A 27,701-nucleotide genomic window follows, 5' to 3' on the forward strand; every position below is an offset into this window, starting at 1 on the left:
ATGAATTGATACCAGTTGGCAAGTAAAAAAATTCCAAATCTCATTCCTAAGATGGAAGTAATAAAGTTGCTCTTACTTTTCTCAGTCCAGCAACCTGAAGGTTGCAGGGAAGTACTTCACACTATTCGTAACACTGCAAAACTGTATTTGAAATGCACAGGGCTGGACATCTTGAAGCATTTGTTGGGATGGGGGTCAAAGCATGAGAACTTTGGCTCCCCATGTAGAAGATCACAACTCCCTTTTTACTTAGTGTAAGACCAAGCCAACAGCTGTACAAACACCTGCAAAGTCTGATCTGATCTTAATGGAAGAGAGTCTTTGGTTGTGGTGTTTATTTTGTGCTTTGAGCCTGGCTCTTGTAGATTTCCATCAAAATTTCTCATCAGGTTTCAGTATAAAATCTCTAACCTAATGAGATATTTTTGGTTGTTTTTCTTTATACCACGTGAAATGTACTAACTTGTAACATTTAAAAAACAGTTTTGGGACAGAGGTATTAAGGTAAATTTCCAATCTCAGTACACAATTGCAGGGAAATAGAGAGACAAGAGTGAAATTCCAATCTTAGACCAGTTTTGTTTAAATATTACAAAGAGTTGCCAGGGTTATATAACCTAAAATTTCATATTTGTTTTAATAGCTGGTTGAAAAAGAATGTGTTAAGATTAGAGTTACGCTAGTGATTTGAATAGTTTTTTTTATTCAAGTTAGACCTGACCATTACCATAGTGTATTTTTTGTCTTTTGCTTTTACAGTGCTAGTAAAGCAATTAAGACAGACATCTGATCCAAACTCTGGTTTAATAAGTAGTTTGGGTTTCACATTCATTTATAATTTTGAGTATAAGAGGCATTTTATTACACTGTTCATCAGCCTTTTATTGGACTTGCATCACTATCTAATATGTAAGACATTATTAAACATTACTGAGGTATACATTTTGGCTTTCAGCTTGGAGACTCACATATAAACAGGAAACGAACCCGAGGCACTACAGAGTTGTTGTAGGGCACATATTCTGATGAAACTAAACGTGTGACAGACTCTTTTCTAGAAAGCTTAGTACATGCAATGCAATCTTGTAGTGCACCAGAAGATATTACTGGAAAGCAAAATGTCCCTTTTAGTGTCTTACATACCCTTGAGCACTGCGTGCAGTTTCCAGTAGCATGAATAAAATCATTATAATGTGAAAAGAAATAATGTGACATACCCAGGTCACAAAGAAAATAACAGACTGCAATTAAACTGGATTGGCAGAACAGTATGTGGAAGTTAGTGTCATGTCAGTCCTACTCTTTTTTTTTTACATTCAAAAGCCCCTAAAAACAAATTAGAATTACAGTGCACCAGAATTCATGATCTTCATAGGGCTATGCTGTCCTAAGTTGTGAATTGTTTTTTTTGGTTGTGTTTTTTTTTTTTTTTTTCTTTAACTGTTCGAGGATAATTGCCTGCATTTTACATTTTGCATCTTACGTTTCTCATGGGTCAGTCTCAAGGCTGGCGACAGGGTTATGGGAACGATTTGAAGAGGCACATTTCTGTCCCATTTTAAAGAAAAGGAGAAAAGGGAAGGTGTTTGGCAGGCATTCAAGTGAGACATGTCACAGAATATGCACAATGTAACTGTTGCTGTGGACACCAGCAGAGGCAGTTCTCTTAGTAATGAGAGAGAAGGGGAGAGTATATTATGGGACAAGAATCTCAAGGATGAAAACTAATGTTTAAATACAAACCAGCTGGTTTAGGGTGTCGTTTTGATTTTCTTCTGTGTTTTTTGTGGTGTTTTGGGTTTTTTTGTTTGGTTTTGTTTTGTTTTTTTTCCAAGTAAAGCCACAATTAATTATTTACAATTCTACTTCCATAGGGATACTTGGTGGGAAGTTCTTGGAAAGAGGTCGCATTAAGGAGCCTGGGCAGGAGCTCTTTAAGAGTGAGCCATCCAAGTACTTCAAGGCTCAAGATCTGTTTGTTGGAGCCAGAGTTTGTTTCCATGGTCACAACTTTCTTTTGGTGGATGCTGATGAGTACACATTGAACTACATGGAGAAGCATGCAAATGAGGTGAAGCAGGCTCTCGTTGCTTTCTGTTGTCTTTAAGGACTGTACCTTATCTGTATATTTTTCAGAATTATTTATACCTAGTTTCTTCATGCAAAGTTCACAGTCCAGCACTCTCTGTCTAGCAATGGATTTAGGAGATGCTGGCTAGGGAGTGCATGCAAGCCTGGCCACTCTTTATCATCCATTCCCTTCTACTTTCTCATCATCCACTCTTATTGTATTAGGGGTTGTTAGAAGGTATATCCGTGCCTATTCCTTCTTGAGACTGTTTATGGACCTGAATTGATCTAACCCTTGTTGAATGTACAGATACTGCCTGCTTCCACAGCCTTCTGTGGCAGCAAGTTGAAGAGTTCATTGCCAGCTATGTAAAAAAAAATAAAAAATGATAAAATAAGTAAGTATCTTTTATCTGTTATAAACCAACCTCCCACTAGTTTCAATCCCCATTCACCTTATGCACCACCTTCACAATTTTGTAAATCTCAGACATTCTTTCCCCTCAGCCTAATCCTATCCAGTTAAGATTCTCACCCTTTATAGTCTGTCCGTGCAAGGCAACTGTGAGATGTGGAGGTTGGAACAGTGCACAGTACTCAAGATATGGGCACATCCAATTTAGAGTCTTATACCAATGAGGCTGTTTTATTCCCTGATGTGATTTTTTGGGTTCATACACATTTATCTGCCAAAACATTTCCCTTCTAGTATTAGAAATTCATATAACAATCACGAATTCAAGCTTAGAGTTAGTTCTGCGTTCCACTATCTTTTGGTGTTGCCTTTAGAGGGGTGAGCAACAATAAATGGAGAGGTGTGGTGATTCTGCCGATGTATACTTTATGCTAGCAGTCATTACACAAATGGCTGGTAAAGAAGCCCTCATTCACCAAAGCCTCCAATAGGAGGAAATTGATTGTCCTATAGCAATTGTCACAGAGGTCAAAAAAGAAAGGATACAGGGGTGGAGAACCACAGAAGAGCCACAGAGTGTTTTGTGGGATTCTATGTTTGTTTGGTAAAGTTTGTGCTGCAATATTTGAATAAATGTAGCCCATAGTACTTGGAAATTCCTGTTATGTGCAGCTCTGACCCCGTCACTCTGAGACGCTGTCGTGGTTTTCACCAGATTGACCAATCAGAATGACAGATGGCCCCTCCCACCCCCCTTCTAAGCAAAAGAGAGGAGAGGAAGAGATAAAAGAGATTTATGAGTTCAGAAAAAACTAAACTACTTTAATGAAAATAGTAATAAATAATGAAATAATAAATAATAATAAAAAAGTAAAAAAAAAGTAAAAAAAAAAAAGTATGTAGTATATACAAAACCGTGTCAAGCTCCCAGGATGATGATCACGTCACCAGCAGGCACAGGGGAAAGTCCCAGGCTGGACTTGGTGATGGACAGGAGCTGGATTTCGGATCTGGAGTCAGGAATGCTAGGATCGGGATCAAAGGCAGACGAACAGACAGGATCCTCCTCAGACGTCGGCCATTGAAGGAAGAGAGATGACCCTTTGATCCCTCAGCTTTTATACTGAGCGTGATGCAGATGGGATGGAATACCCTGTTGGTCAGTTTTGGGTCACCTGTCCTGTCCGCTCCTCCCTACAGGTGTGAACCCTCTACGCTTTTCCGCTTCCGACCCTCCAATGGGGCAAATAATAAATTTACCTGACCTTGGTTGTTTTAGCAATAAGTATAAGGAAGGGCCTCTCTGCATCCCATTCCTTGGTATAATCGGGTCTTAGCACTATGAGAGTGAGCAGTTTCTGAACAATAAGCTGTTAATTTCAGAGTTTAGTTAGTTAGAAGAGGCCCAGCTAAAAAGGTAAAATTACTGAACAGAAAATTAGTTCTGTTTTACCTCAGACCAGGACAGACACATCATAAGAATGCATCAGCTCAGGAGAGAAGGCATTTCTGCATCCTGCTCCCTCTTCTGGATTGTTGCTTCATCACAGTGTGATCGAGAACATCAGCCTTTGGACTAGACTGTGCTGTGAGGACTTTGGGGTAGCGTGTATGCTTCATAGCTCATGGTGGGGCGGCATCACGAACTGTGTCTCCAGCAGACCTTCTCTAGAACTGCCCTTTTGCTTAGACTTGCTGAGAATGTGCCTAAGGAAAATATCCAGAAGGATTTATCAAGCTGTGATACTCTTTCCATTTGTCCAGACCTTTTGTGAATGGAGAAAGGAGAAGGTTCTTAGTGCAAGTTGTAATTGTTCCCTGCCTGCTTGCTCACCTAGAGGACACCCAAAACGCCAGTAGGCCTAGCACATTCATGGGGACTGTGAGTCTTGATGCCATTGTGCTGCTGAGGCAGAGGTAGATGCAACCTGACCCTGTGCTGCCTTTGGGCCACAGCGCTGGTTTCACTCAAATGAAAATAGCAGAAAGGTGTGATTTCTTTTGTAAATTAACGTGGAGTTAGCACCACCTGCCTCCCCTGGAATAATGAGGAAGGTCTGCGAAATGCTTGTTGATGTAACGTGCTATGACTGGTAAATGGTTTAAGCAGTAAAATACAAAGCTATATAAATTACATTTTCTTACTGTTGGACTGTTTCTTCTCCTAGTAGTGGAATCCAAACCAAAGCTGTTCTCCAAAATGCAGAGCACATCATTAGATTGACTACTTTTTGTATTGCTTATCTTGGATCAAACAGATGAGATCTTACTTTTCCAGACTGAATGATTGTGTATTATCAAAATAAAATTGCAAAATGGGAAAAAGCAACACTAAAAATACTTCTTTAAAGTGAACTTTGAAATGTTCTTTGCACAGTTAGGATTTTAAAACAGCTGGTAGAAAAAAAGGTTTATTCTCCCAGTGATAGTTGCTTTATTCACTTCCTTTGAATAGAGCTCCAGAAGTAAGGGCACACCTTGTTTGCCTCAGTTCATTGGGGGATTACATACTCAAATCACAAGAACTTCAGCAATTATTAGAGAAAAGCAGAGCCGGAAGATGGTTTGAAGAAGGAGAAACAATTTTAAGATGACTACGTGCCAGTTATCTCTAAAATTAGAAAATATATAATTTTCCTTCTGAAGAGACAGATTTTCTTTCAGCAGTTTCTTTCTTTTCTGGTGAAAGAAATCCAGATGGAATGTTTTTCTTCTGGGAAACGCTATTTTGACCACATTTCTATAGACATGTATTGATTTAGATGAAATTTTGATTAGGCAAACATAGTGCAGGTGGGGATTGATTTTACTATCATTGAAACATTTGTTTGACACCGTATAAGATATTTGGAAAGTTTCAAATTTTCTGTTTCAAAATTGTATTTATTGTATTGTTTTTAAGTTATGGGGACAGAAAAATCATTGAGTCTTGTAATTTTGATTGCCACCTATACTGGAAGTAACTTTACAGATCTAATTCTCAAAACTTTTCACGACTTTTAGTTTCTTTTACAATTTGCAGAAAAAAAGATGTATTTGGAAAGCATAAATTTGCTTCCAAAGCAGAAGATGTGTGCTGTGCACTGTCCTACCAGTATTATCCAGGTTTGAGGAGGACTCTTTCAAACAAGGCATCCCTCCCCATGCCTCCTTGGAAATTGATTTATCTTCTCTGGAACAATCTCAGTTGTTCAAATTTTGTGGTCTTCTGCAGCACAAACAAGGAGGTTGATTTTACTTCCCTCGAATTCAACATAATAACCTGTGACTTAAGCAAGACAATCAAACAAAACAAGATTGTGATTATTAACATGTTAGCAATTACATGGGAAAGGGGAAAGGGGTTAAAGGGTTGTTGCCGTGCTGCTTGGATACTCGATGTCTATGTAGGTGTTTGGAATATGTAGTTTAGAAAAAAGATGTAAAAATAACTGCTTCAATAATGTAGAGAAGGCAGGTTTTTAAATAGACAGAACATGTCCATCTTTAAATACTCTACTGATTGATTCCTTCTGCCCAGTCTTTTCTCAATCTCTGTTCCTTGCTTTTTCAAAAATGCTGTGGGCTTATGACCCAAACAATAACAGCTTGGGGAGAGAGTAGAAAAAGTTGCTGTTTCTAAAACTTTTTTGCTTGCTGGTCCAGCTGCTCCACACCACTACCTTGTGGGGCATTGCATGCCAGGGTTGTAACTGGAGCAGTTTTGGCATACGCATCAACAGTTTTCTCTAAATCTGAGCATGTTACCTGCAACCACTGATGTATTTATTAAACCTGGATCACTTTATACTTCTCTAGCAGTGTCATAAGAACTTTAAATACCCTTTTCTAGATCCCTTTGAACTGATACAATGCTGTAGACAACTTCAGCATAATGAGAGTGAGGCTCAATCTCTTTTGTGTCCTTAATACCAGTCACACCAAATTTCAAATAATTGCTAGTTAAAACAACATTGCTTACTGGAAAAAATAGGGAAAACCCCCCTATTTTTGGACAGTTCATTGTGCTTTGTAAGTGAGGTAGAACATGACAGATGTAGGGGCACATCAGATATTCATGCTTGGACTCAACCTCTATTTAATGACTAAATACATGGATGTTTTATGTTAAAAATTAGTATAGCAAATAAATCTTTGGTAGAGCTCTAACACAACAATCTGAATGTAAGGTGGAAGTTTAATTGCTCCAGTTCTGTTTACCTAAATTTCATTTTATTTCAATGGCCTATATTTAGAAGAAATGAGCATTCTTCTCACATGACAGGAAAAACTGGTTCCTAACAAATTTCCAATCTGCTAATTCTGAGTATGTAAAACAGCACACTCAGTCTAATATGAATGAGAATATCTGTTCAACAGTTCGTCAGAGCCAACGGTGAAAAGACTATTCTTAATGTGGTGGATTTTATTAATTGAGAATTCAGTGAGATGCACCAACATAAAATGAGGACCAAGTTATTACAATTATACTTTAAATGTTTCTGCTCTAACAATTCAATGTTTGAAGCAAAGGTGGATATCCTTCTATGTAGTTGGAATAAGCTTTGTGAGAGTGCATGATCTGATGATTTTTGTTTAATTTTTTATATTCTCGGTAGGAAGCAATTTTTTTCAGTAGCAAGCTTCCCTCCAAACTTAATGCAATGCTGATGTATGCATTTGAAATGAGACAGTGAAGAAACTAATAATACTTGGCAGTTCAGCATTGCCCTGCATCTTGACAACTCTTGCTGGTACGTGCATAGTGCCTTTCTCTCTAATCTATGCCTTGCTTTCCTTTGTTAAGTTCTCCAAGGCTGATATTGGTATCATCTTCAAGAAGCTGAAAGACAAAGCTGAACCTCATTCCCGAGAAATCAGACAGGTGTTTGCAGCCGCTGACCCTGCGCATAGTAAGGTGATTGAGTATGAACCTTTCAGGTAAGACAGTGGATTTTGTTTTTTGATATTTAATGAAGGCACGTTCCCCCAAAATGTATAGAGCTTGACTGTTTCTTGATGCTTTCTGCATGTGTTAGCTGACAAATGGTGTACATTTGTTTTGCATTTACTTGGACTGTGTGTGAAAAGAAAGTGAATCCATGCCCCAGAAAAAAGGAGAAATGTAATAGTTTCAGGTAAGCTGAAAAGCACAGCTAAAATCTGTCGACTTTTTATGGAACTGGCACAGGGTATTGTGAAGAAGGGCAAGTCAGCAGTAATACATACCCTGAAAGGAAAAATCTGTCCTGAGACTCAAACAAGTTAATTAGTAGTTTTGAAATTCAAGAAGGAATATTTGGGTTGCCTCCTGAAAATAGTGTTATTTGGGTTTTGAATCATTGATAAAAAAGAGAGTCTTCCCAGAACCAAGGTGTATTGAAATGATAGGATGCAGTGGTAAGCATCTTTTAAAAAAGACTGGAAAGCAGTAGTGAGAGCAGTAATTAATGCTTGGATAGTAATTTCAGCATAGATAGGGGGAGCAGAAATCTGGATTCTGGCAAGGATCCAGATATAGCAATGGACAAATGTATAGATACTTGAAATCATGCTCAAATGCAAGCTGATTTCACTTTATCCCACAGCCAGAATACTTGAGCATGTGAATGGTGTTGGATGCTGGTAAGTTAATGATATGGAAGAGAGAAAGAAGTTTTACCTAGAAGCATTTGGTTTTCACAGTGGTAATACAGTATATATTTAGGAACTGTCATAATAACTAAAGCGTATAAGTAGGTAAGTATATTGCATGGAATATCATCCCTATAGGAATGTTAACCAAGGTAGAAATTACTTCTGCAATATCTTGGAAGAGATACAGATCAGCAGAAGGTTCTTCTAGCAATTCAAAGTGAAAGTAATGAGAAATGAAAACAAATTGGTATTCAGAAATGAAAAATAAGTGATTAACAGGTAGGATTTAAACTAAGAGAGGCCACAGTTATTGGCAGCTTTTGCTCAAAATATTTCTAGACTCAGATATTTTACTCAACAGAAGCAAGATTTTGAATTGTTAATTGCATTAAGAGGGGAAATGTTATTACTAGAGTAAGAAGAGGATAAAATTGAAAGTTAACGTATATCTGGAGAAACTTTATAGCACTTCGAAAAGGTTTTCAATTTATTTACACAGTAACTGTTTAAAATCAAATAATTCTGGTTTTAATTGAAATTATGAAATAATCATCTGCAAAACCATATCTTCTTACACAATAAGAGCAAGGTAAAGTTTCAGAACATTTGCATGGTGAAATTGGTGGAGCACGCTTTTAGAAGAGATGATTGAGCAAGGAAAAAAATTTATTTTATTAAGGAGAGGCTCACTTGAGTGTAAATTTAATCACAGTCATATTCTGTGCAGCTGTGAGCAGCCCAGCTGTTTAATGTAGAGTAATGCTGTTCTGTGGCATGCAGTAAGATGTATCTAGTTATATGGTATTGAGGCACTTGGTTTCAACAACAAAAATACAGTAGCCCTTTCCATGGACAAGAGAGAAAGCAACAGAACCCATGCAATAAATGTTTACTTGGCCTCAGGGCTCACCTTGGCCAGTTTGAGCACCTACTAATGGTCTACATCCCCCCTGCAGTGGGACCACAGAGGGTCTAACAGCAAGCATTCACATTGCCAGAGGAAGAACTTGCCTCTAAGGAACATTTAACTTTTGTGCTTTATAGTGATTTTTTTTTTCTGTTAATCATCTAAAGGCTCTTTTTTTTAAACAAAAAAAAAAAGTCCATGTATCTTATTTTAGAACAAAAGAAACATTTTTAAAGCTGAAGGCAAGAGCAGTTCTTTGCATCTATGAAAAGTCAAAGATATTTTTCTGTGAATAGAATATGTATTTTTCTTTCAGTTTTGTATTTTTTTGTGTATGTCACTGTTTATTTTTAATCTGACGCGGCATTTCATGATTATAACTAACTACAAATGATTATTTTTAGTACAGGCAATTATCCGTGTGACAGCTTCAACCAGAATGATAATCCTCTTATCTTAAATACAGCTAAAGCTTTACCATGCTCTGAATTTGGCTGTTCAGATTTCTTTCTTTCTACCTATGTAATTTTATATGAGCTGCATTTAAAAGTACACCTATAAGTATGAAGTGGTGAAGCAGAATTGTAATTATACAATTTACTTCAACTACTTTCAGAACCCAAATCTATGGCACATCATCCAGGAAATAAATACATGGTGTACACTGAAGCTATTCCCCAAGCTATTGTTAAAATTATTGAAAGCTTTGTTCAAAAAAGAAGAAAAAATAACTAAAACTTAGATGCCTGTGCTTCACATGGTCCTATCCAGACTGCTTTTCCTCATAAGCTACTGGCAAGACTGTTTGCCGTTAGAGACAAAGAAGCATGTGGGTTTAACAAAGATGCCTATCTTCAATTCAGCTTGAGCAACAGCTCTCTTAAGCAGTTAATTATTATTTCTTCTTTTTCTACCAAATTCAGATTGCAATCTGTCGTATTCTTCTCGAAGAATAAGAAGAACAACAACAAAAAAGTAAAACAAAAGATAGCTAAGCTGTGGAAACAGTTGCTGCAGCTTGTTTCTTTTTGTCAAGAGGAGTTTAGATGTAATTCTGTTTGCGAATCTTGGGTATTGCTCATTAGTCCCTAGAAATCACTGAATATGCCTTAATTCCCAAACAGACAATGATTTTATCTGGGGGTTTTGGTGACTTTATTGTCACTAACTGGCTTGAGAAAATAAAAGACCTTTAAAATCCTAACACTGGAAAAATCTGTGCCATGTGTGGAAATCCAGTCTGTGGAAATACTGGGTGATGTTATCTGCATGCTCTCAGCTTCCCCAGCCCAAGCATTTAGAGTACCAGGCTTAACAGGCAGCATTGTCCTCTTCTTTGTGTTTGCAGTAGTATTACTGCAGGCTCCAGGAAAGAGGCTCCAGTTTTGGCTGGATCTCTGAATACTGTTACAGTATAAATAATAATTTTCAATAAGTGGAATAATAATACTGGCAAGATAATGATAATATTATTAGACAGACCAAGTTTTGATCACTGAGTTTGCATAATCTCAAATAAGGTTTGCTACTGTCAACAACTTGTCTTTGAGGTTTGAGCCTTGTGTCAGAACTTTGTGCATCATTAATGATTTCTTCCATTTGTTTTCAAAGATTGGTATATAATCACAGTGATGCAGTGCCCTCAAGGGTACCACAAGGTACAGCTCTCACTGCACCAGCAGTTATGGTGAAGTTTATTCTTAGTGCAGTTTATCCAGAAGTATTACATATAATTAATCTAATTTTGACTGAAGCACATAGGCCTATGTTGATGCTTGCTGTTAAAAAACGTCCTAGTGAACTTGAGTTCACAAGAGGCAGATGTTTGGGATCATAACGCCAATGTATCATAGAATGGTTTGGGTTGGAAGGGGCTTTAAAGATCATCTAGTTCCAACCCTCCTGCCATGGGCAGGGACACCTCCCGCTAGACCAGGTTGCTCAAAGCCCCATGCAGCCTGGTCTTGAACACCTCCAAGGATGGGGCATCCACAGCTCTGGGCAACCTGTTCCAGTGTCTCACCACCCTCATAGTAAAAAATTTCTTCCTAATATCTAATCTAAATCTCCTCTCTTTCAGTTTAAAACTATTACCCCTGATCCTATCGCTACACTCCCTCATGAAGAGTCCCTCCCCATCTCTCCTGTAGGCCCCCTTCAGGTACTGCCTTTGTGAGCTTACCCAGAAAAAACTCCAGCTCTATTACCAGCAACAAATTCTTGATATTAGCAGGAATGACTAGTCTTTCAGTGCCAGCACTGGCCCATCAGATGGATCTCAGGAACATTTCTTCTTCCTTGAATTGGGCTGATTCATCTGAGCAGAACAAGCAATCTTGGCAAAGCGCATCTCAGGCTCTTTGCTGCATGGGATCTGCTTCTCTGCTGACAGCGTCCAGGCATAAACTGGTCTTGCTACTGCCTCCTGTCTTCCGTTCTTGGCAATCCTTGACATTTCTGTCTCCTTTCCCCCAGCTTTCCCCTGAAAGCTACTCAACAGGCCCAGGTTTCAAAAGTCTTTGTGAAGTGTGGCTTGACACTTGGTTAATATTCTGTTCTCTGTTGGAATCTTCTGCCCCACTTCTCTGCCATTGTTAATTCTCTCTCTCTCTATTTTATGCAATTGTTGCACATGCTTTGTGTTTACAGATAATTAATTAAGTGCTGCAGAATGCAAAAGATAATTAGAACAAAACAGGACAATACATTGTTAATTCACTATCTTGTTGAATAAATGCAATCACAAGTACTCTGCTAATATTCCATGCCAGTATGGCATCTCCAAGTAAAAGGCTTTAATCATGATTATTATGTATTTTTGTATATATAGCCAACTACTGAGGAAATGTGGACATCCTGCAAAAGTTTAAAAGTTCAGGTAATTTCCATTATACGTCCTTGAACAGATCTGGATTTCAAATTTAAGTGGATATGTTCTTTAAAGATCTAAATACAGCATTTTGTAATGAATGCATTTTAATCCTTTTTCCCCCCTGAAATTTAGTGATTATTAAAGGTTTATAACTCCTTTAATTAAAACTAATGTAGGCTGTTGTTTTTGTCAACAGAAATTTGATAGCCAGCATCACTGATGGAGCATTTTCAGAACATGAAATTATGACTCTTGCACGCTATTACAGGGTGAGAGAGGAATATGAAATGGACCTCCACTTCCTTCTTGCAGTGGCTCAAGAACAACTAAAGAAAAATAGCTTTGACAGTTTTGAACAACTGTCTGCAGTGTTTATATACAATGACCGTGAGAAGTAAGTTTCCTCTGTTTATCCTAAGCTGTTATTTGGGAAGCTGTGCTTGTAAACCTACCTACTTTCTGTTTGTTGCTGAGCAAATGATATATTGTGGCTGAAGAATATTATTTGTAATGTTATGTCTCTCTCAGCATTTGATAGTAGACAAGAAAAGGATAGCCTTTTTGTCTCGCATTTTGTTTGTGGACTTTTTGTTGTAGCTACTTGTACTAAACATTTTGTGACATAATCAGATGCCCATTCACAGGAAAAACACAGTATTTTAAATCAAAGAAGACAAATAGTGATTTAAGGGGAAAAAGAAAGGATGTGTAGCTGGTTCTATATATGACTCATTTGCCCTTTTTGTTCTCTGACGTCACAGATGAAGAATCACAGAGAATCACTAAGGACCTCAGCCTGGGGTAGACAGGCCACCATGTGTTCTTCAAGTTTCTCAACTTTGTAATAGTGAAATTTCACAAAACCTTCTTTTCTTTACCTCTGCCCCGATAATCCTCATGTGTTTTCCTATTCACAGCAACATTCACATGAAATAAATCTGGAAAATACTTAATGTACGCTTCTCCCCTCTCTTTCTGCTTATGTAGATGTGGAGTGCTGCCCCATGAGATGTGCAGGACTATTTGCAAGTCCTTTAAGTTGCCACTGTCTGATGATGATCTGCAAGATTTACTGACCATGTAAGTTAAGAGCCGATAGTATGACCTGCATGCATGGATGCAAATCAGTGCTAAGTATCTACTGCAGACAGAGTTCTTAAGAATTTGTCATTTCTCTAATATTAATCATTTAATGATGCTGATTTTGTCCCTTTACACATGCAGACTTTCCTATTTATGGAATATTTATAATCAACTGAGGGGCATCCGCCTTAGCAACTTCTCTTCATTTTGTCTGGAATGGAAGATAATCTGGCTTTTGCCTGAATTATATGGAATTAGTCTTACAGGAATCATACTGATACTTATCATTATCAATGACATTCACTTTTTTTGCATTAGTTGTTTCTGTGTATATGTAACGTAAAAACAATAATCTTCTGAAAGCACATTATGTGAGTTTTAAGAAACATACCAAGATGAATACAATGAAATGTCATTGAATCAAGTAGACAGCATCAGGAGTAAAGAAAACTGGTTTGCTACTCCTATTAATCTCACCTGAAACATATTTAATGGTAATTTTTAAAAAAGAAAAGTACTGCTGGCATGGTTTTGGTATTTTTCCATAGCACATTTAATTGTTTCAAGACAAATTGCTTGGCTAGCTGTATTAATGGGAACAGAAGAGAAAAGAACTAGAATTCGGTGCACTTGTATTAAAAACTACAGTTCAGAATATCCTGTGGTGTTTTGAACACTTATGTCGTGTGGAGTTTGGTTTGGTTTTTAGTGATGCATGCTTGTTGGTCTCTTCTTTCCCTTGTGAGAAATCTTTAAGTGTTTTGTTTGTGCCTTCATACTGTGTTAAAAGCAGGCACAGGTCTTGTCTTTTGTCATGTTTAGATGCTTTCAGGTAGATACGCTTCTTGATTTCAGGAGGAATTGCAAACTAAGCATCTGTTTTTATCAAATAATGAAAAGACTCTTGTCAGGCAGAAATGTGGCATCCATTTTAATAAAGCATCTTTGTACTGCAAGTAAGACTTCCTACTTTGGGAAACGATAGGCCTGTCAGTCTGACCTCGGTACCGGGAAAGATCATGGAGAGGATCATCTTGAGTGAGCTCTCACGGCAAGTGCAGGGCAGCTGAGGGATCAGGGCCAGCCAGCATGGGTTTATGAAAGGGAGGTCCTGCTTAACCAACTTGATCTCTTTCTATGACCATATGACCCACCTTCTCGATGCGGGGAAGGCTGTGGACATTGTCTACCTGGACTTTGATAAGGCCTTTGACACCGTCCCTCACAGTGTTCTCCTGGAGAAGCTGGCGAATCATGGCATAGACAAGTGTACTCTTCACTGGGTAAAAAACTGGCTGGATGGCTGTGCCCAGAGTGTTGTAATTAATGGGGTGAAATCCAGTTGGCGGCCAGTCACCAGTGGTGTCCCTCAGGGCTCAGTTCTGGGGCCAGTCTTGTTTAATATCTTTACTGATGATCTGGATAAGGGGATTGAGTGCACCCTCAGTAAGTTTGCAGATGACACCAAACTAGGTGGGAGTGTTGGTCTGCTTGAGGGTAAGCAGGCTCTACAGAGGGACCTGGATAGGTTGGATCAATGGGCCAAGGCCAATGAGATGAGGTTTAATAAGACCAAGTGCTGGATCCTGCATTTCGGTCACAACAACCCCAGGCAACGCTACAGGCTTGGGGAAGAGTGGCTGGAAAGCTGCCCAGTAGTAAAGGACCTGAGGGTGTTGGTGGACAGCCGGCTTAACATGAGCCAGCAGTGTGCCCAGGTGCCAAGAAGACCAACAGCATCCTGGCCTGTATCAGGAATAGCGTGGCCAGCAGGACCAGGGAAGTGATCGTGCCTCTGTACTCGGCCCTGGTGAGGCCTCACCCCGAGTACTGTGTTCAGTTCTGGGCCCCTCACTACAGGAAGGACATTGAGCTGCTGGCGCGTGTCCAGAGGAGAGCCACCAAGCTGGTGAGAGGTCTAGAGAACAAGTCATATGAGGAGAGGCTGAGGGAACTGGGCATGTTTAGTTTGGAGAAGAGGAGGCTGAGGGGGGACCTCATTGCCCTCTACAACTACCTGAAAGGAGGTTGTAGAGAGGTGGGGGTTGGCCTCTTCTCCCAAGGGAATAATGACAGGACCAGAGAAAATGGTCTAAAGTTGCAGCAGGGGAGGATTAGATTAGATATTAGGAAGAATTACTTTACTGAGAGAGTGGTCAGGCACTGGAACAGCCTGCCCAGGGAGGTGGTGGAGTTGCCATCCCTGGAGGTATTTAAGAAACGTGTAGACATAGCACTTCAGGGCATGCTCTAATGCCCAAGATTGTTGGTTTGTGTCTGTTTGTGGGTGGTGTGGGGTTGTGGGCCTTTGGTTTGGTTTGGTTTTGGTGTTGGTGTTCTGGGATTTTTTGGGTTGGTTTTTTTTTGTTTGTTTGTTTGTTTTTGTGGTTTTTTTGGTTTTTTTTGTTGGTTGGACTCGATCTCAAAGGTCTCATCCAACCAAAAATATTCTGTGATTCTGTGATACTTCAATCAGTATGAACAAGAATTCTTTAAGAAGCCTATGGGGCTATTTTTGACAAAGCCCCCATTTCCAGGCAAAAAAACTTGCAGAATAGTTCCCTGCAGTAACCAGATAAATGACTTCGGCAATTTGTTTGCTGTTCATCACTTCTGACGGTTAGTTACAAGCAGTAGTCATCAGAAGCAAGTCTGAATTTTAGCATTAATCTAAACCTCATTTTTTTAGAACTCCCACTAAGCTGCCCAACACGAAAAGTGTTGGAGGGCAATTGACATCCTGTACTAGACAAGGAGTTCTCATAGTTTCCACATCATAAAAGCTGAGATTGAATAGATGCACAGACAAGGGATTGGAGGGTTTTCCTTTATGTACTAACTCAATGCTGATGAAAAACAGACAAGCCTGACACAACATAGGCTCCAGAGGCGTGTTTATTGTTTGTGAATTTATACCAGGGAAAGCTTTTGTGAGATGAACCTCTTCTCTCCTGAAGAATCCCAGTGTAGGTGGTTAAAAAGAAAAAGCCCAGTACGCTACAATAAAAATTAGAGATAAGCTTAGAAGGCAAGGAGGAGACTAAGGGTTGGATTTCACCCAGTTCTAGTCAGGTACCCATGACAGCTGAATTAGGATTCAGCTGCTTTAAGTTCTTTCTGTAGGCGGTGGAGAAGAAGAGAGTTATCTTCTCAGCTTGTGTAAGAGCTGGATTTCTAAATTGCCATCCATTTTCCTTTGTTTCTAAAGGGGCTGTTGCCAGACTGTACTGCAGATTTCTGTATGAGAAGGGTAAATGATGTGAAGCTGGGCCTTAAAAATCAGTGTGAGAAGTACTTCTTATGATAGAGTGCTATGTGTAATACCAGTTCTAAGTTACAATATCAGCTGCTTCGAAAGATGGCAGTTTATGTCATGAGTCACTGCACTGCAGATAAGAAGGAAGATTGTCACATTCTTAATAATGTGTGCAGTTGGCACTGCCTGGTAAGTTTATTGTTTCATGAGGGTGCAGTCAGGGAAAGATTTTTTTTCCAAAGTCTATTTAGTAGGAGTTAATTTGCAGTAATCTGGAAATTGAAGAGTAGAGTTGGCTGAATGAGATTTAGACTTTTCCTTTCCTTCCGCTTTCTGTAGTCTTCTTTGAGACTGAGGAATCATGAAACAGGCAGGTTTATTGTTAATGAAGAACAGTCTCACTCCTGGGGAGTATGAAATTCAGTGTGGGCAAAATTTTCAACAATATTCTTTTCCTGCTTTTTTTGGATGAGGAAGCATGTAATTTTGTGTCCATTGATGTTTCTGAAGCAAGCAGTTGTGGGTTCCTACTGTGTGTATCTGTATTTATGAAGGAAGAAAGTGGTACAATAAAAGTTGTTGGATTGATTCACACAAAATCCGTATGTATAGCTAATGCACTAGCTGGACCCTGTTCAGCTATAAAATGATGCTAGGCAATCAGATAATAGTTGAAGAGCGAAGCTATATGTTTATTCAGCTTTGCTATCTGAGATTAGGTGGCAACTGTAGGACAATGGTTCTATTTTTCCATTTTGAAAGGTAGTACTCTTAAAGTACTTATTATTTGCATTTGAAAATTATACTGCAGTGATCTGTCACTCATTAAAAGAATGGGATGGGACTAAAAGTTACTATCTAATTTCATGGTCACCTCCAGATGACCCAGGACTTTGTTTACTGTACCGAAACACCGTTGAGTTTCCACAGAGTGCAGGGACAATTAGCACAAAGACAAATGAGGTTTCATAAGACCCTTTCAAATTGTCTGTCTAGAGTAAATTTGTATTTTTAATTGTGGGATGGTGGAATAGTAGGATTTAGGTACCCAATGATGTGTCCATTTTTTTAATTTACCTGATCTGGCTTATTAAAAAGTATTTCCTTTCTCCATCAGCATTTTCTCACGTAGTTTTTTATTCACAGGGCAATACAGACTTTTAATCCCAATGTATTAAGCAATGCATATAGTACACAATTGTATAAATGTTGCTAAAGTGCTTAAATAATGGATTTAGGTTTTTTTTTTCAGTTATTTTTATTTACTGCAATGCTAAATGTATGCTAACAAGGACTTTAAAAGATGCAATCCTTCCCCAGAGGATACATAAACAGCTGGCATATAAGGAAAATAAAAATGGAGGGAAGAAAGAATGGATGACAAGTTTACAAGTATTACACGTTGATTATTCTGCATTAGTTTAGTTGTTAAGCATATGTCCCTATTTTTTAAAATATGTCTTTTAATTTTTGTTAGAACAGCTGTGTAGTTCTTCAGCTCTTCACAGTACCAGGGTCAGTCTGGTGGACCCTGGGCTTGCTGTTTTGAAAAAGTTAATCCCAGGTAGCAGTGCCTGATGGCAATGAGCATCCTACATTGTCATCCCAGTTCTCAAGTCCCGGGCTGCATAGGGAAGAGTGTGGCCAGTAGGTCAAGGGAGGTCATTCTCCCCCTCTACTCTGCACTGGTGAGGCCACAACTGGAATACTGCGTCCAGTTCTGGCTCCCCAGTTCAAGAGAGACAGGGAACTACTGGAGAGAGTCCAGTGTAGGGCAACAAAGATGATTGAGGGATTGGAGCACCTCCCTTATGAGGAAAGGCTGAGAGAGCTGGGACTCTTTAGCCTGGAGAAGAGAAGGCATATTAATGCTTACAAGTATCTAAAGGGAGAGGAGGATGGAGCCGGACTCTTTTCAGTGGTTCCCAGTGACAGGACGAGGGGTGACGGGCACAAGCTGGAATCAAAGATGAGAAAAACTTCTTTATGGTGAGAATGACAGAGCACTGGAACAGGCTGCCCAAGGATGTTGTGGAGTCCCCTTCTCTGGAGATTTTCCAAGACCTGCCTGGATGCAGTCCTGAGTAATGTGCTCTAGGCAATCCTGCTTTAGCAGGAGTGTTGGACTAGATGATCTCTAGAGGTCCTTTCCAACTCTGACAATTCTGTGATTCCGTGAATAGGCTAGGCCAGGCCACTCCTGCATGCTCAACTTTTCCCTGGTTTGTGGCTGGGTTATAATTTTTTACCTAGTTGCCTATCTGTGATGTTTTTTTAGGGCTGACCTATTTCTTTCAGGAGGCAAACCCTCTTTTCCTGCTACAGCAAGTGTCCTGGTAGCAGGAGCAAGACCAGAAACGGTCACAAAGTTATTCTTCTGCACGCTGTCTTCTGCTCGTTACCTTTACTGCCTGAGACTGCCTATACCATTTGTGATTAATATTTGGATCTCTTAAAAGAAATTATTTCTGTTATTCAGCATGCTGAGAAACTAATGGTTCCATTTATAGTTGTTCAAGTCGTGAATAGCTGTATACACAAGACAGTAGCCATTACTTCATTCGTACCCATCAGCTGCATAGACTTGTCTGTGCTTGCTGTTTCAAGTCTTTACATATGAGCACTTTATGACAATTTAGGTGTACACCTGTGTATCAAACAGGCTGAAGAATCCCAACATTTTGTCGAAGGTTAAAGCAGCATGGTACTTCTCTATTATTATCAGATGGACTTAATAAATGTTGTTCAAAATTAAGGAATTAAAAAAACTCTGCATGTACACTGACTTTTCACATAAATGCTTGGTTTCCAGATTTCCTTATGGGAAAGAATAAATATTAGTAAGTAGGCTTTACTCACCAAAGCATCCTCAGGAATAGTAATAATGTTATTTAACCAAATTTTTCTTGTGTCTGGAGTATTTAATTATGAATATATTTTTAGAAGCAGAAAGGTGTGATTTTTTCTGTAACGTCAAAGAGAAAAAAAACCTCTGCAAACTATGATAGGGATGGAGGAGTGACTTTCACAGTCTAAAATCACATGCATTGGTGAAGTCATAGGGCAAAACTGAAGAGAAGCATGGATTCAAGAGATCTTTGTTGCATCTTGTTGATAAGACAAATCTAATTTCCTTTCCTGAAGAGCACTATCAGTTTTAGTCATATTAACTCCAGCCACTGAAATGTATGACATCTCTGTCCTAATAATGCACAAATTGATAACATCTTCTCAGTCCATCAGGATACTCTGTGCCAAATTGCAAGTGTGTGCATTTAGTAGACTAATACAGTAAGTCACAGCAGGAAAGAGATCTAAAAGTAGATTTTTATTTTTTTTTAATTTCTGGATTATTCCGGAGTAATATTTTAAGCTCCTTTCTGTAGCTATTTACATATGGGATTTAGGAATCCCATCTCTTCTGCCCATGTTAAAATCTTTGGTTATAGTTAACTTCATGCCCATGTTGTCATCTCAGTTTGCTAGTGCTGTCACATCAAAGGACTTTTCTCCTTGTTAATGTTTGTCAAAAGCAGAAGCAACACTTCTTTGCCTCAACTTAAAGTTTAAGTAGTTACACGCCTTCACTTTATTTAAAAATCCTGCTTCTACAGCTCTGCATCTTGGCAGTAGACTTAATCTTTTGACTTTCCACAACAAGCAAGAAATCGTATATAGTAAAAGAAAAAAAATTATTGTCATTATAGTTCTGAAATTCAAAATGTGTGTGCCATAGTTTTTTTTCCAAGAGGTATGAGCTTTTTTATTGTCTTGTTAATTCTAATGCAAAGCTTCTATCTTTTCCCAATTGCCACCTGCAAAAAACCTGGAAAAAACAAGAGCCCCCTAGATGTGGGAATGATAATTTTCTTGTACACTGGATATATTCCCCAAAAGTAAGGCTTTATGAAAATGTTAACTTGCGTGTGAGCTATTGTAAACAAGCAAGCTATCATAGGAGGGCTTCTCATGGCAGTGTTTCAGTCTCCTCTTTAATACTAGCAACAGTAGCATTCTTTTCTGACTCTGCTTTCATCTTAAGCATAACTCACTCTACTTAACGTTCCAGTTTATCGCTAGCATCTCTGTTTATGGCTGTTAGTGTATTTTATTATTATCTCTCCTGCTGACTATTAAATAAAAGGTGTGGGGGGAGGAGAAGGAGAGGATGAGTTGCAGTTTATTGCAGTTCATTTTTGTCACTAGATTTATTTTTCCTCTTCTCTGGTATTGTTTTCCCAGTTTGTGCTGTAAATTCTCCCTTAAAGTGCTTTCATGCTTAATTTTTACCAGAACCGTCTGCAGTAGTTGAAGGGTTTTAAGGCCCATGTTTTGAGCAGTGCTATTTCTTTAAGGACAAGATAAAATTATTTTCTAAAAGACTTGTTTCCTGGGGATGTTCCCTCTCCTGTGCAGTAGTATTTGTTTCACCAGATTATAGGCCAGAAGTCTTTAACCTGATGTTTCCCACTGAAGAACAGGTATTGAGTCTTACTCGTATATGACCCTCCATGGACCGCAGTGAAGCACAGACACTTCCAGGGTGTGCATATATGCCTAAACCAGGTCCTTTTTGTTATGTAGGTAGTGTTAGGTGAGACAGATGTCATTCACAGGAGCTGCTAGTACAGTATTTATAGCAGAGCAGTTAAGCTGTTCATTTCAAGAATGATTTATGTGGTAGCTTCAGCTTGTGGCTATCTATCAAGCATTTGACTAGTCCTGCTGAAATAGCAGTGGTTCCCAAGTGCCTTAATCACCTCAGCGTTTTGCTGAATTGAGGACTTTTTTTCTGAAGCTGCTTCATCCAAATCAATGGCAGAAGGATAACATGGCTTACAAATCTGCTCCTATGGGGTTTATTAGTTCACGGTAATGATTTTAGAAATTTGAGGGAGGGAGACAGCATGTTCCATGTGTACTTGTAGACCTTAGCAGGCAGCATACATATCTTCATGCATTTAGGGGTCCTCATAACTGACACAAATATATATTTATTCCATAGGAATAAAGAACAGTGCCATAAAACAACTCCCAACAAGCCTTTGATTTTTAAATGTGACTATTATTTGATAGGTTAGAGAGCTGTGTGTTTTTCAATTGTAAGTTGATCCCACGGTGTATGCAAACGATTGCTTATTTTCAGGAAATAAAGCAGGTCAGTTGTGTTATAACACAGCTCTCTTGTATCATTCTACCTCTTTCTTTTCTGCACAAAGGAATCACACGCTGATCATCCCACTTCTATAACTGTCACCAGTGGTGAGACCCCAGTGTTGGTAAAGGCTGGGCAATGCTTCCAAAGTAAAATGAAATTAGTTGAAATGTAATAAAACTTGAAGAAGTTGAATTCTACTATGAGAGACAATAATAAAGTGTAAGAATATTGAGAAGAATGTATAATATAGAAACCCTGAGAGTTTGATAGTGTTTTTCTGTACTCCTGCGAGTGTTTGTTAATAAAGGAGTGAAAAATTATTATCCAAAAGGTAATGTATTAGTATGCTGTAGATAACATGATACAACTTTGCTAAAAATTTCCTTTAACCTTGAGTCATCTTACGGATATTCTGCTTAGGTTTGAAGATGACCATAAGCAAGTGGAATATAAAAAGTTTGTGGATGGGCTGAACTGGAGGAAGAATCAAATCCCTGCTTTCCAGACAATAAAGGTTCCTCTCAAGGTAAAACCAGTGTATCTGAGCAAAGGATCAGTACAGTGTGTTGATATAATTTGTCCAACTTTAACATGAGTGCTTTATCTAATGGAGACCACAACGGTTTTCATATTTGAGTATTTGTGCCAGTTTTCTTCAAGTAATTAATTTTTTTCTGGGAGGTTTAGAATGAAGCACAGAAGTCAAACAAGGACGAGGAGCCCTGTAAGACCCCCATGCCTAATAGGTGTCACATCTCTGTGTCATTTTTTTAGAAGAAAAAAAAAAAAAGAGAAGGAGAAACAGGTGTATTTGTCCATGAACAATGGGTGTGAATACTGCTTCACCCACAAATATTGTCACATATCAAACAATCTGTTCACTTGCTGAGATAGATAGTCAGGAAATACTTTAAACTCCACTGACACTGCAGAAAATAGCTATGTATTTTTTATAACTCCATAGAAACTTGTACATAACATGCACATCATGGGTAGGTGTACAGCAGGAGCAGTATGGATGGATCAACTTTGTATAGCTCCACCAGCCTGCTACTTAGGGTAAATAAAAATGCAGTATCAACAAACTGCAGGGATTAATCTGATCTTACCATCTTGTGCTGAGTGGAACATTTAAAAATAGATGGTAATTATACTGATTTTTAAAAACTTTGTAACAGATAAAACCAAAGCCCTTCTGCCAGCATGTAGATTTGCTGTTCTGGCCTAGCCAATATGTTGCTATGCTTGTGCAGAATGTGTTTGATTGTGTTCAGACCGTTTAGAAACATAGCATTGCTTGTAATTCAAGTTCAATGGTGACATAATTTAAACTAATATTCCCCAAGTACTGTGCTGTGTAACCTGACTCCTCTCTCTTACTTGGCTTACCAGCTCTTTCTCTGGTAGCATCTCAAACTGACGGTGAAGTCTAATGGGGGCCCACTGCTGTTGGTTTGCTCTGCTTTCCATGGTGGTTTATTTCTCCCTTTGTCATTGAGAAGAATTTTTCCATCTTGTACAGATAAAATCAAAGCCCTTCCAAGTATTTTATACAGCAGTCCTGTGGTTAAAAGTGTGCATTAGGTTTTGTTCCGTGGGTATTCTTTGTTTTTACAGAAGAATTCTGTGCTTGAGTTATAAATCAATATTTATACAGTGACTGCTCTTAGAAGATTGTGTCAGGATAAGGGGCCTCATGAGCCTCAGTACCACAGAACTAAAAAGAAGGTCAGAGCCTGTGCCCAGAGGATTTTTGCCTTGAAGATCGTGCTGAGCTCTGTACCAAAAAGCAAGGGTGAAAGAAGCAGAGGCTCAGATACACTTGCTGCTGAATGGATTTGACCATTTTTTCCTCTCGCAGGATGGCTTATCCTGTGGCTTAAATGAGCATTACCTCATTTCTGGCAGGTGAGGGAAGGAGATGGCTCCTACGGGGTGAAGGTGGGGTGCAAGTGGCAGTGGAACCAAGAGCTAGCCTTCACAAGTTGAAAGTGTGGAGGAAAAGGTTCTTGTGAAACAAGCAGGAGGTTGAAAGGACATTTGTGGTGAAGTATATGTTCTGATCAGCATAAGAGATGAGATTTTGTTTGGGTATGAAGAAAACATTATCTTTGCTTGGAGGACAACCAGTGGATGGGCTTTCCTGGAGTGGCTGATGCCTAGGAGCTCTGTTTGAGAATGGTACCTGGGGTTACGGGAGGAAGGTTACAGCTGAAATCAAAAGGGAAGAAAAAATCAATAGAAATTATAATCAGTCATCATCATGCTAGGATAATCAGTTCCTCATCAGCTCCAAAGCCTTGCTGTCATACTGACATTCAGCACTGTTTTTAATGAACTGTGCCCAAATTGGTACAAGTATAGTTTATTCAGTTTTATTTACTTTATTATTTTGTTAATTAGCTGCGATACTGAGGCTGTCTTTAGTATAATACAATATTTTAATGAAGAGATCAATACAAAATAGAAAAAAACAGAGAAAGAAAGGGATTTAAATCTTGTTCTTAGAATTCAATTGTCATCCTGATCATGACTTACTATGAATTAACAGCAATATTTTGGTGCTACAGTACCTGCATTTGACAAATAGATTTCAGCAACAGAGTTGTGCTTGTTTAGCTGACTTTTTTCTTCTTTCTCTATATATCATTATTCTGTATGATTTTTGGTGTTGAGACATAGATGACTTGCAAGACTTTCACATACAAGGATCTTAATGAAGATGATATAGCATTGTTCAATTTGAAAATATCTGCAAAAGGGCTAATCAGAAAATATTTTCAATGAAGTGTTCTGCAAGATTGATAAAAATGGCATGTAGTAATCTTTTAAGAGGATGTGCTATATAAAGGTTCACTTTTTCACAGATTTGGAAATGAAGCAGCTAATTCTATTTTATGTTGACCAGCTTTTAATTATTCTTGTTTTCAATATTATATTCAAAGATATTCTCTGGGTTACTAATTTCAGAATGAAGATGACTCGAGTGGACAACCACCATCCCTTCCTGTGAAAGGGGTCAAATACTTATGTCTTCTGGATGATCTGTTTGGCAAGGAAGAATAATCTGATCTGTGCAAGACCCTGCTTTTGGATTAGTGTTTCGGCTCCAAAGCTTACTTAGACAGATACTGAAAACATTCCTTGTAAAACAAAAAAAATCAGATATAGGTTTTATTGCATTTAATTTCTTATTCCAACACAGATGTATACTTTATGTGGTTTTGTATCTCCTTCTAAATCAACAGTACTCTTTCATACTTATACAAGCATAATTAAAACCGTATCGTCTAATCTTTGTGTCTGGTTATATGGAGAATTTACAAGTATTGAGAAATCTTTGAATCAAACAGAGCAAAATCTGACGGACCTTGATTTGTTCTGCAAACAAAAGAGGTTGTTGGATGACCTCTTAAATTATTAGGTTGGGCTATATTAACACAATAAGGTAATTCCATTCAAATTTCCTCTCTTGCCCTTTAGCTCATTGCTGTGTTTTTGCTATATCCATGTGGTGATGCTTAAGTACTGTTTGCGTCAAAGTTCCTTATTTTATGGAGGAAATACTAGCAAGGTTTTATCACAGTATAAAGTTGCTCTGGTATCAGTGATAATTACAGCCTTCAAATGTAGAAGTAAATATTTTGCAGCCGTGGCATAGAAGCTATCAGTTCTTGCATTTGTTTTCAGTGTGACTCAGATTAGTAGCCACCCAAGTTTACTTGGATGAGACATGTATGAAAAAAAGATGTTTCAGTATAATTTTGGTGTGCAGCTTTCTTGCAGTGGCACTGTACTTGCCCTTTGAAAATTAATTGATGCCTTTCTCTTTGCTTAAAATCACAGTAACTAAATGGAGTTCCTGTTAGCATTTTTGTATCTTTTTAAGCTTATGCCAGCTCAAAGCCATGAGTAGATCTGAATTTACTGCATGCTTTTGTGAGAGAAGTAATTACCCCAGTTTAAAGAATGGAAAAGCTGAGGTGAAGGGGGGAGCTGACTCATTCACAGTGATTTCACAGGGGAAGGGGAAGAGGTGTGAGCCAATGCACCTCTGCTGGTGGCTGAGAAAGTCATACAGTCAGTAGACTGAGAACCCTGCACTTTCTGTAATCTGAAATTACAGTTCAGGGAGGAAATGTTTGATTTGGTAGGATGAGAATTCAACGTATGTATATCCCCAAACTGAGGGAAAGACAATAGTTCAAAGAATAACTTAATTCAGTGAATTTGTATCTTTTTGGAAACTTGGAGATCCCTTTTAGAATTATGATTCCATTTAGAAATACCTCGCTGAATACTTTTGAATGAAATTTCTAATTGTATGTCTTCTCTAGCTGTCCCCTAGCTCCTGAGAAGAAATTATTTTCCTTCCATATGGCAAAAGATGAAGCTTTAGCAGCTATTTACCTTCTTTGTCAGGAAAAAAGCACCTGAGACAAGGCATAATTATGTGTGTTGCTGCTACTTAGGAAGATGTTTGCAATAAAATAGGTAAGCGATGGTTGTGTCCAGGAGGTCAAAAAGAAAACTGTGAAAACTTGTTGAAGTGCTCCAAGTTGTAGACAAGACCATGTACCGCTTTTTGATCCAAAAGAGGAAAATGGTTTCTTACACAACAAGAAAAATGTCTGACCATCGGAATAGTGTCAGGAGCCAAAACAATAATAACTTGCATTCGAAGCCAGTTTGATGAAAGCTGAAGATTTTTAAAACATGCCACCAAGACCAAACTTGTCACTTTAAATGAATGCAGTTGCCCTTGTATATTTTTAATGTTTCTCAGATTTCAGAAGATTATATTTCAGTTGTGGAAATCTTGTACATCAAGGGTTTCCAAGAAAGATTGGCTCTGAACATTTCGAACTTCCCAAGTAGCTTTTAGAGATGAGAAATTCACTTTTGTTTGTTTCCTTTATGTGTATAGGACAAAGAGGAGCCTCTTTTCAGGAAAAAAATTAGTGCAAGATATATAATTTCTTGTAATTTCATGTGGAACCCTGTGTATAGGTCTGATCAATCATGATCTGGCCTAGTAATGGTCAAGAAAGGTGACTGCAAACTGGAACCAGTGCAGAGAATGACTAGAAAGGTGAGACCAAAAATAACCAAGAAAGGAGGCTAAAGGAGCTTGGCTTGTGTAGTGAAATAAAAGAAAGTCTCAGAGAGAATATGACTGCTCTTTGTAAATACATTATGGCCAGACAAGGAAAATAATCTGTTTCAGTTAAGAACATTGATAGTCTAAGAATAAATGGGTATAATTTGCTACGAATAAATTTAAACGGGATAAAAAGAGGTGATTTCTCATTTCTAAAATGAGGGTCTCAAACAGCCTTCGAAGACTAAAGTACGCAGTTAGTTTTAAGGCTGAGATGGGTCATCTGATGACAGTAATTATAGAGTGCTTATTAATATGTTTGAGCTAGCAGATAGGGGTGGGGAGCAGAATGAAGCCCCTGTAATCCAAAGGGAGTGGGTGAGGGACATGCTCCAACACCTGGATTTAAAGAAGTCTATGGGGCCAGATGGGATCCACCCGAGGGCGCTGAGGGAGCTGGCAGAAGTGCTCACTGAGCCACTTTCCATCATTTGCCAGCAGTCCTGGCAAACTGGGGAGGTCCCAGCTGACTGGTGTCTAGCAAATGTGACGCCCATCCACAAGAAGTGTCGGAAGGATGATCCAGGGAACTATGGCCTGTCAGTCTGACCTCGGTGCCTGGGAAGGTGATGGAACAGATCATCCTGAGTGCCATTATGCGGCACATGAAGGACGCCCAGGTGATCAGGCCCAGCCATCATGGGTTCGTGAAAGGCAGGTCCTGCTTGACAAACCTGATCTCCTTCTATGACAAAGTGACCCACTTGGTGGATGAGGGAAAGGCTGTGGATGTTGTCTACCTAGACTTTAGTAAGGCCTTTGATACATGTTCCCACAGTATCCTCCTGGAGAAACTGGCTGCCTATGGCTTGGGTGGGAGTACTCTCCACTCGGTTAAAAACTGGCTGGAGGGCCGGGCCCAGAGAGTGGTGGTGAATGGAATAAAATCCAGTTGGCAGCTGGTCATGAGTGGTGTCCCACAAGGCTCAGTACTGGGGCCGGTTCTCTTTAACATCTTTATCAGTGATCTGGACGAGGGGATTGAATGCACCCTCAGTAAATTCACAGATGACACCAAGGTGGTTGGGAGTGTTGATCTGCTGGAGGGTAGAAAGGCTCTACAGAGGGATCTGGACAGGCTGGATCAATGGGCCGAGGCCAGTGGGATGAGGATCAATAAGGCCAAGTGCCGGATCCTGCACTTGGGTCACAACAATCCCAGG

General features: G+C 38.9%; 1 protein-coding gene across 2 annotated transcripts in view; it reads left to right on the forward strand.

Moving 5' to 3' along the window:
• EFHC2 (EF-hand domain containing 2) overlaps positions 1-24,669 on the forward strand; it is a 66,908-nt gene extending 42,239 nt beyond the window's left edge. The window contains exons 10-15 of one of the 2 annotated variants that reach the window (XM_074154813.1): positions 1,875-2,071; positions 7,272-7,405; positions 12,077-12,274; positions 12,868-12,960; positions 21,798-21,903; positions 24,348-24,669. In XM_074154813.1, coding sequence (XP_074010914.1) covers positions 1,875-2,071; positions 7,272-7,405; positions 12,077-12,274; positions 12,868-12,960; positions 21,798-21,903; positions 24,348-24,443 — 824 coding nt within the window. In that variant the 3' untranslated portion in view covers positions 24,444-24,669. The remainder of the gene's footprint in view (positions 1-1,874; positions 2,072-7,271; positions 7,406-12,076; positions 12,275-12,867; positions 12,961-21,797; positions 21,904-24,347) is intronic. The other variant, XM_074154822.1, reaches the window with a different exon arrangement.
• Positions 24,670-27,701: the final 3,032 nt, after the last annotated feature.

Source organism: Numenius arquata, chromosome 1 (assembly GCF_964106895.1).
Source record: "Numenius arquata chromosome 1, bNumArq3.hap1.1, whole genome shotgun sequence".
Classification (NCBI taxonomy): Eukaryota; Metazoa; Chordata; class Aves; order Charadriiformes; family Scolopacidae; genus Numenius; species Numenius arquata.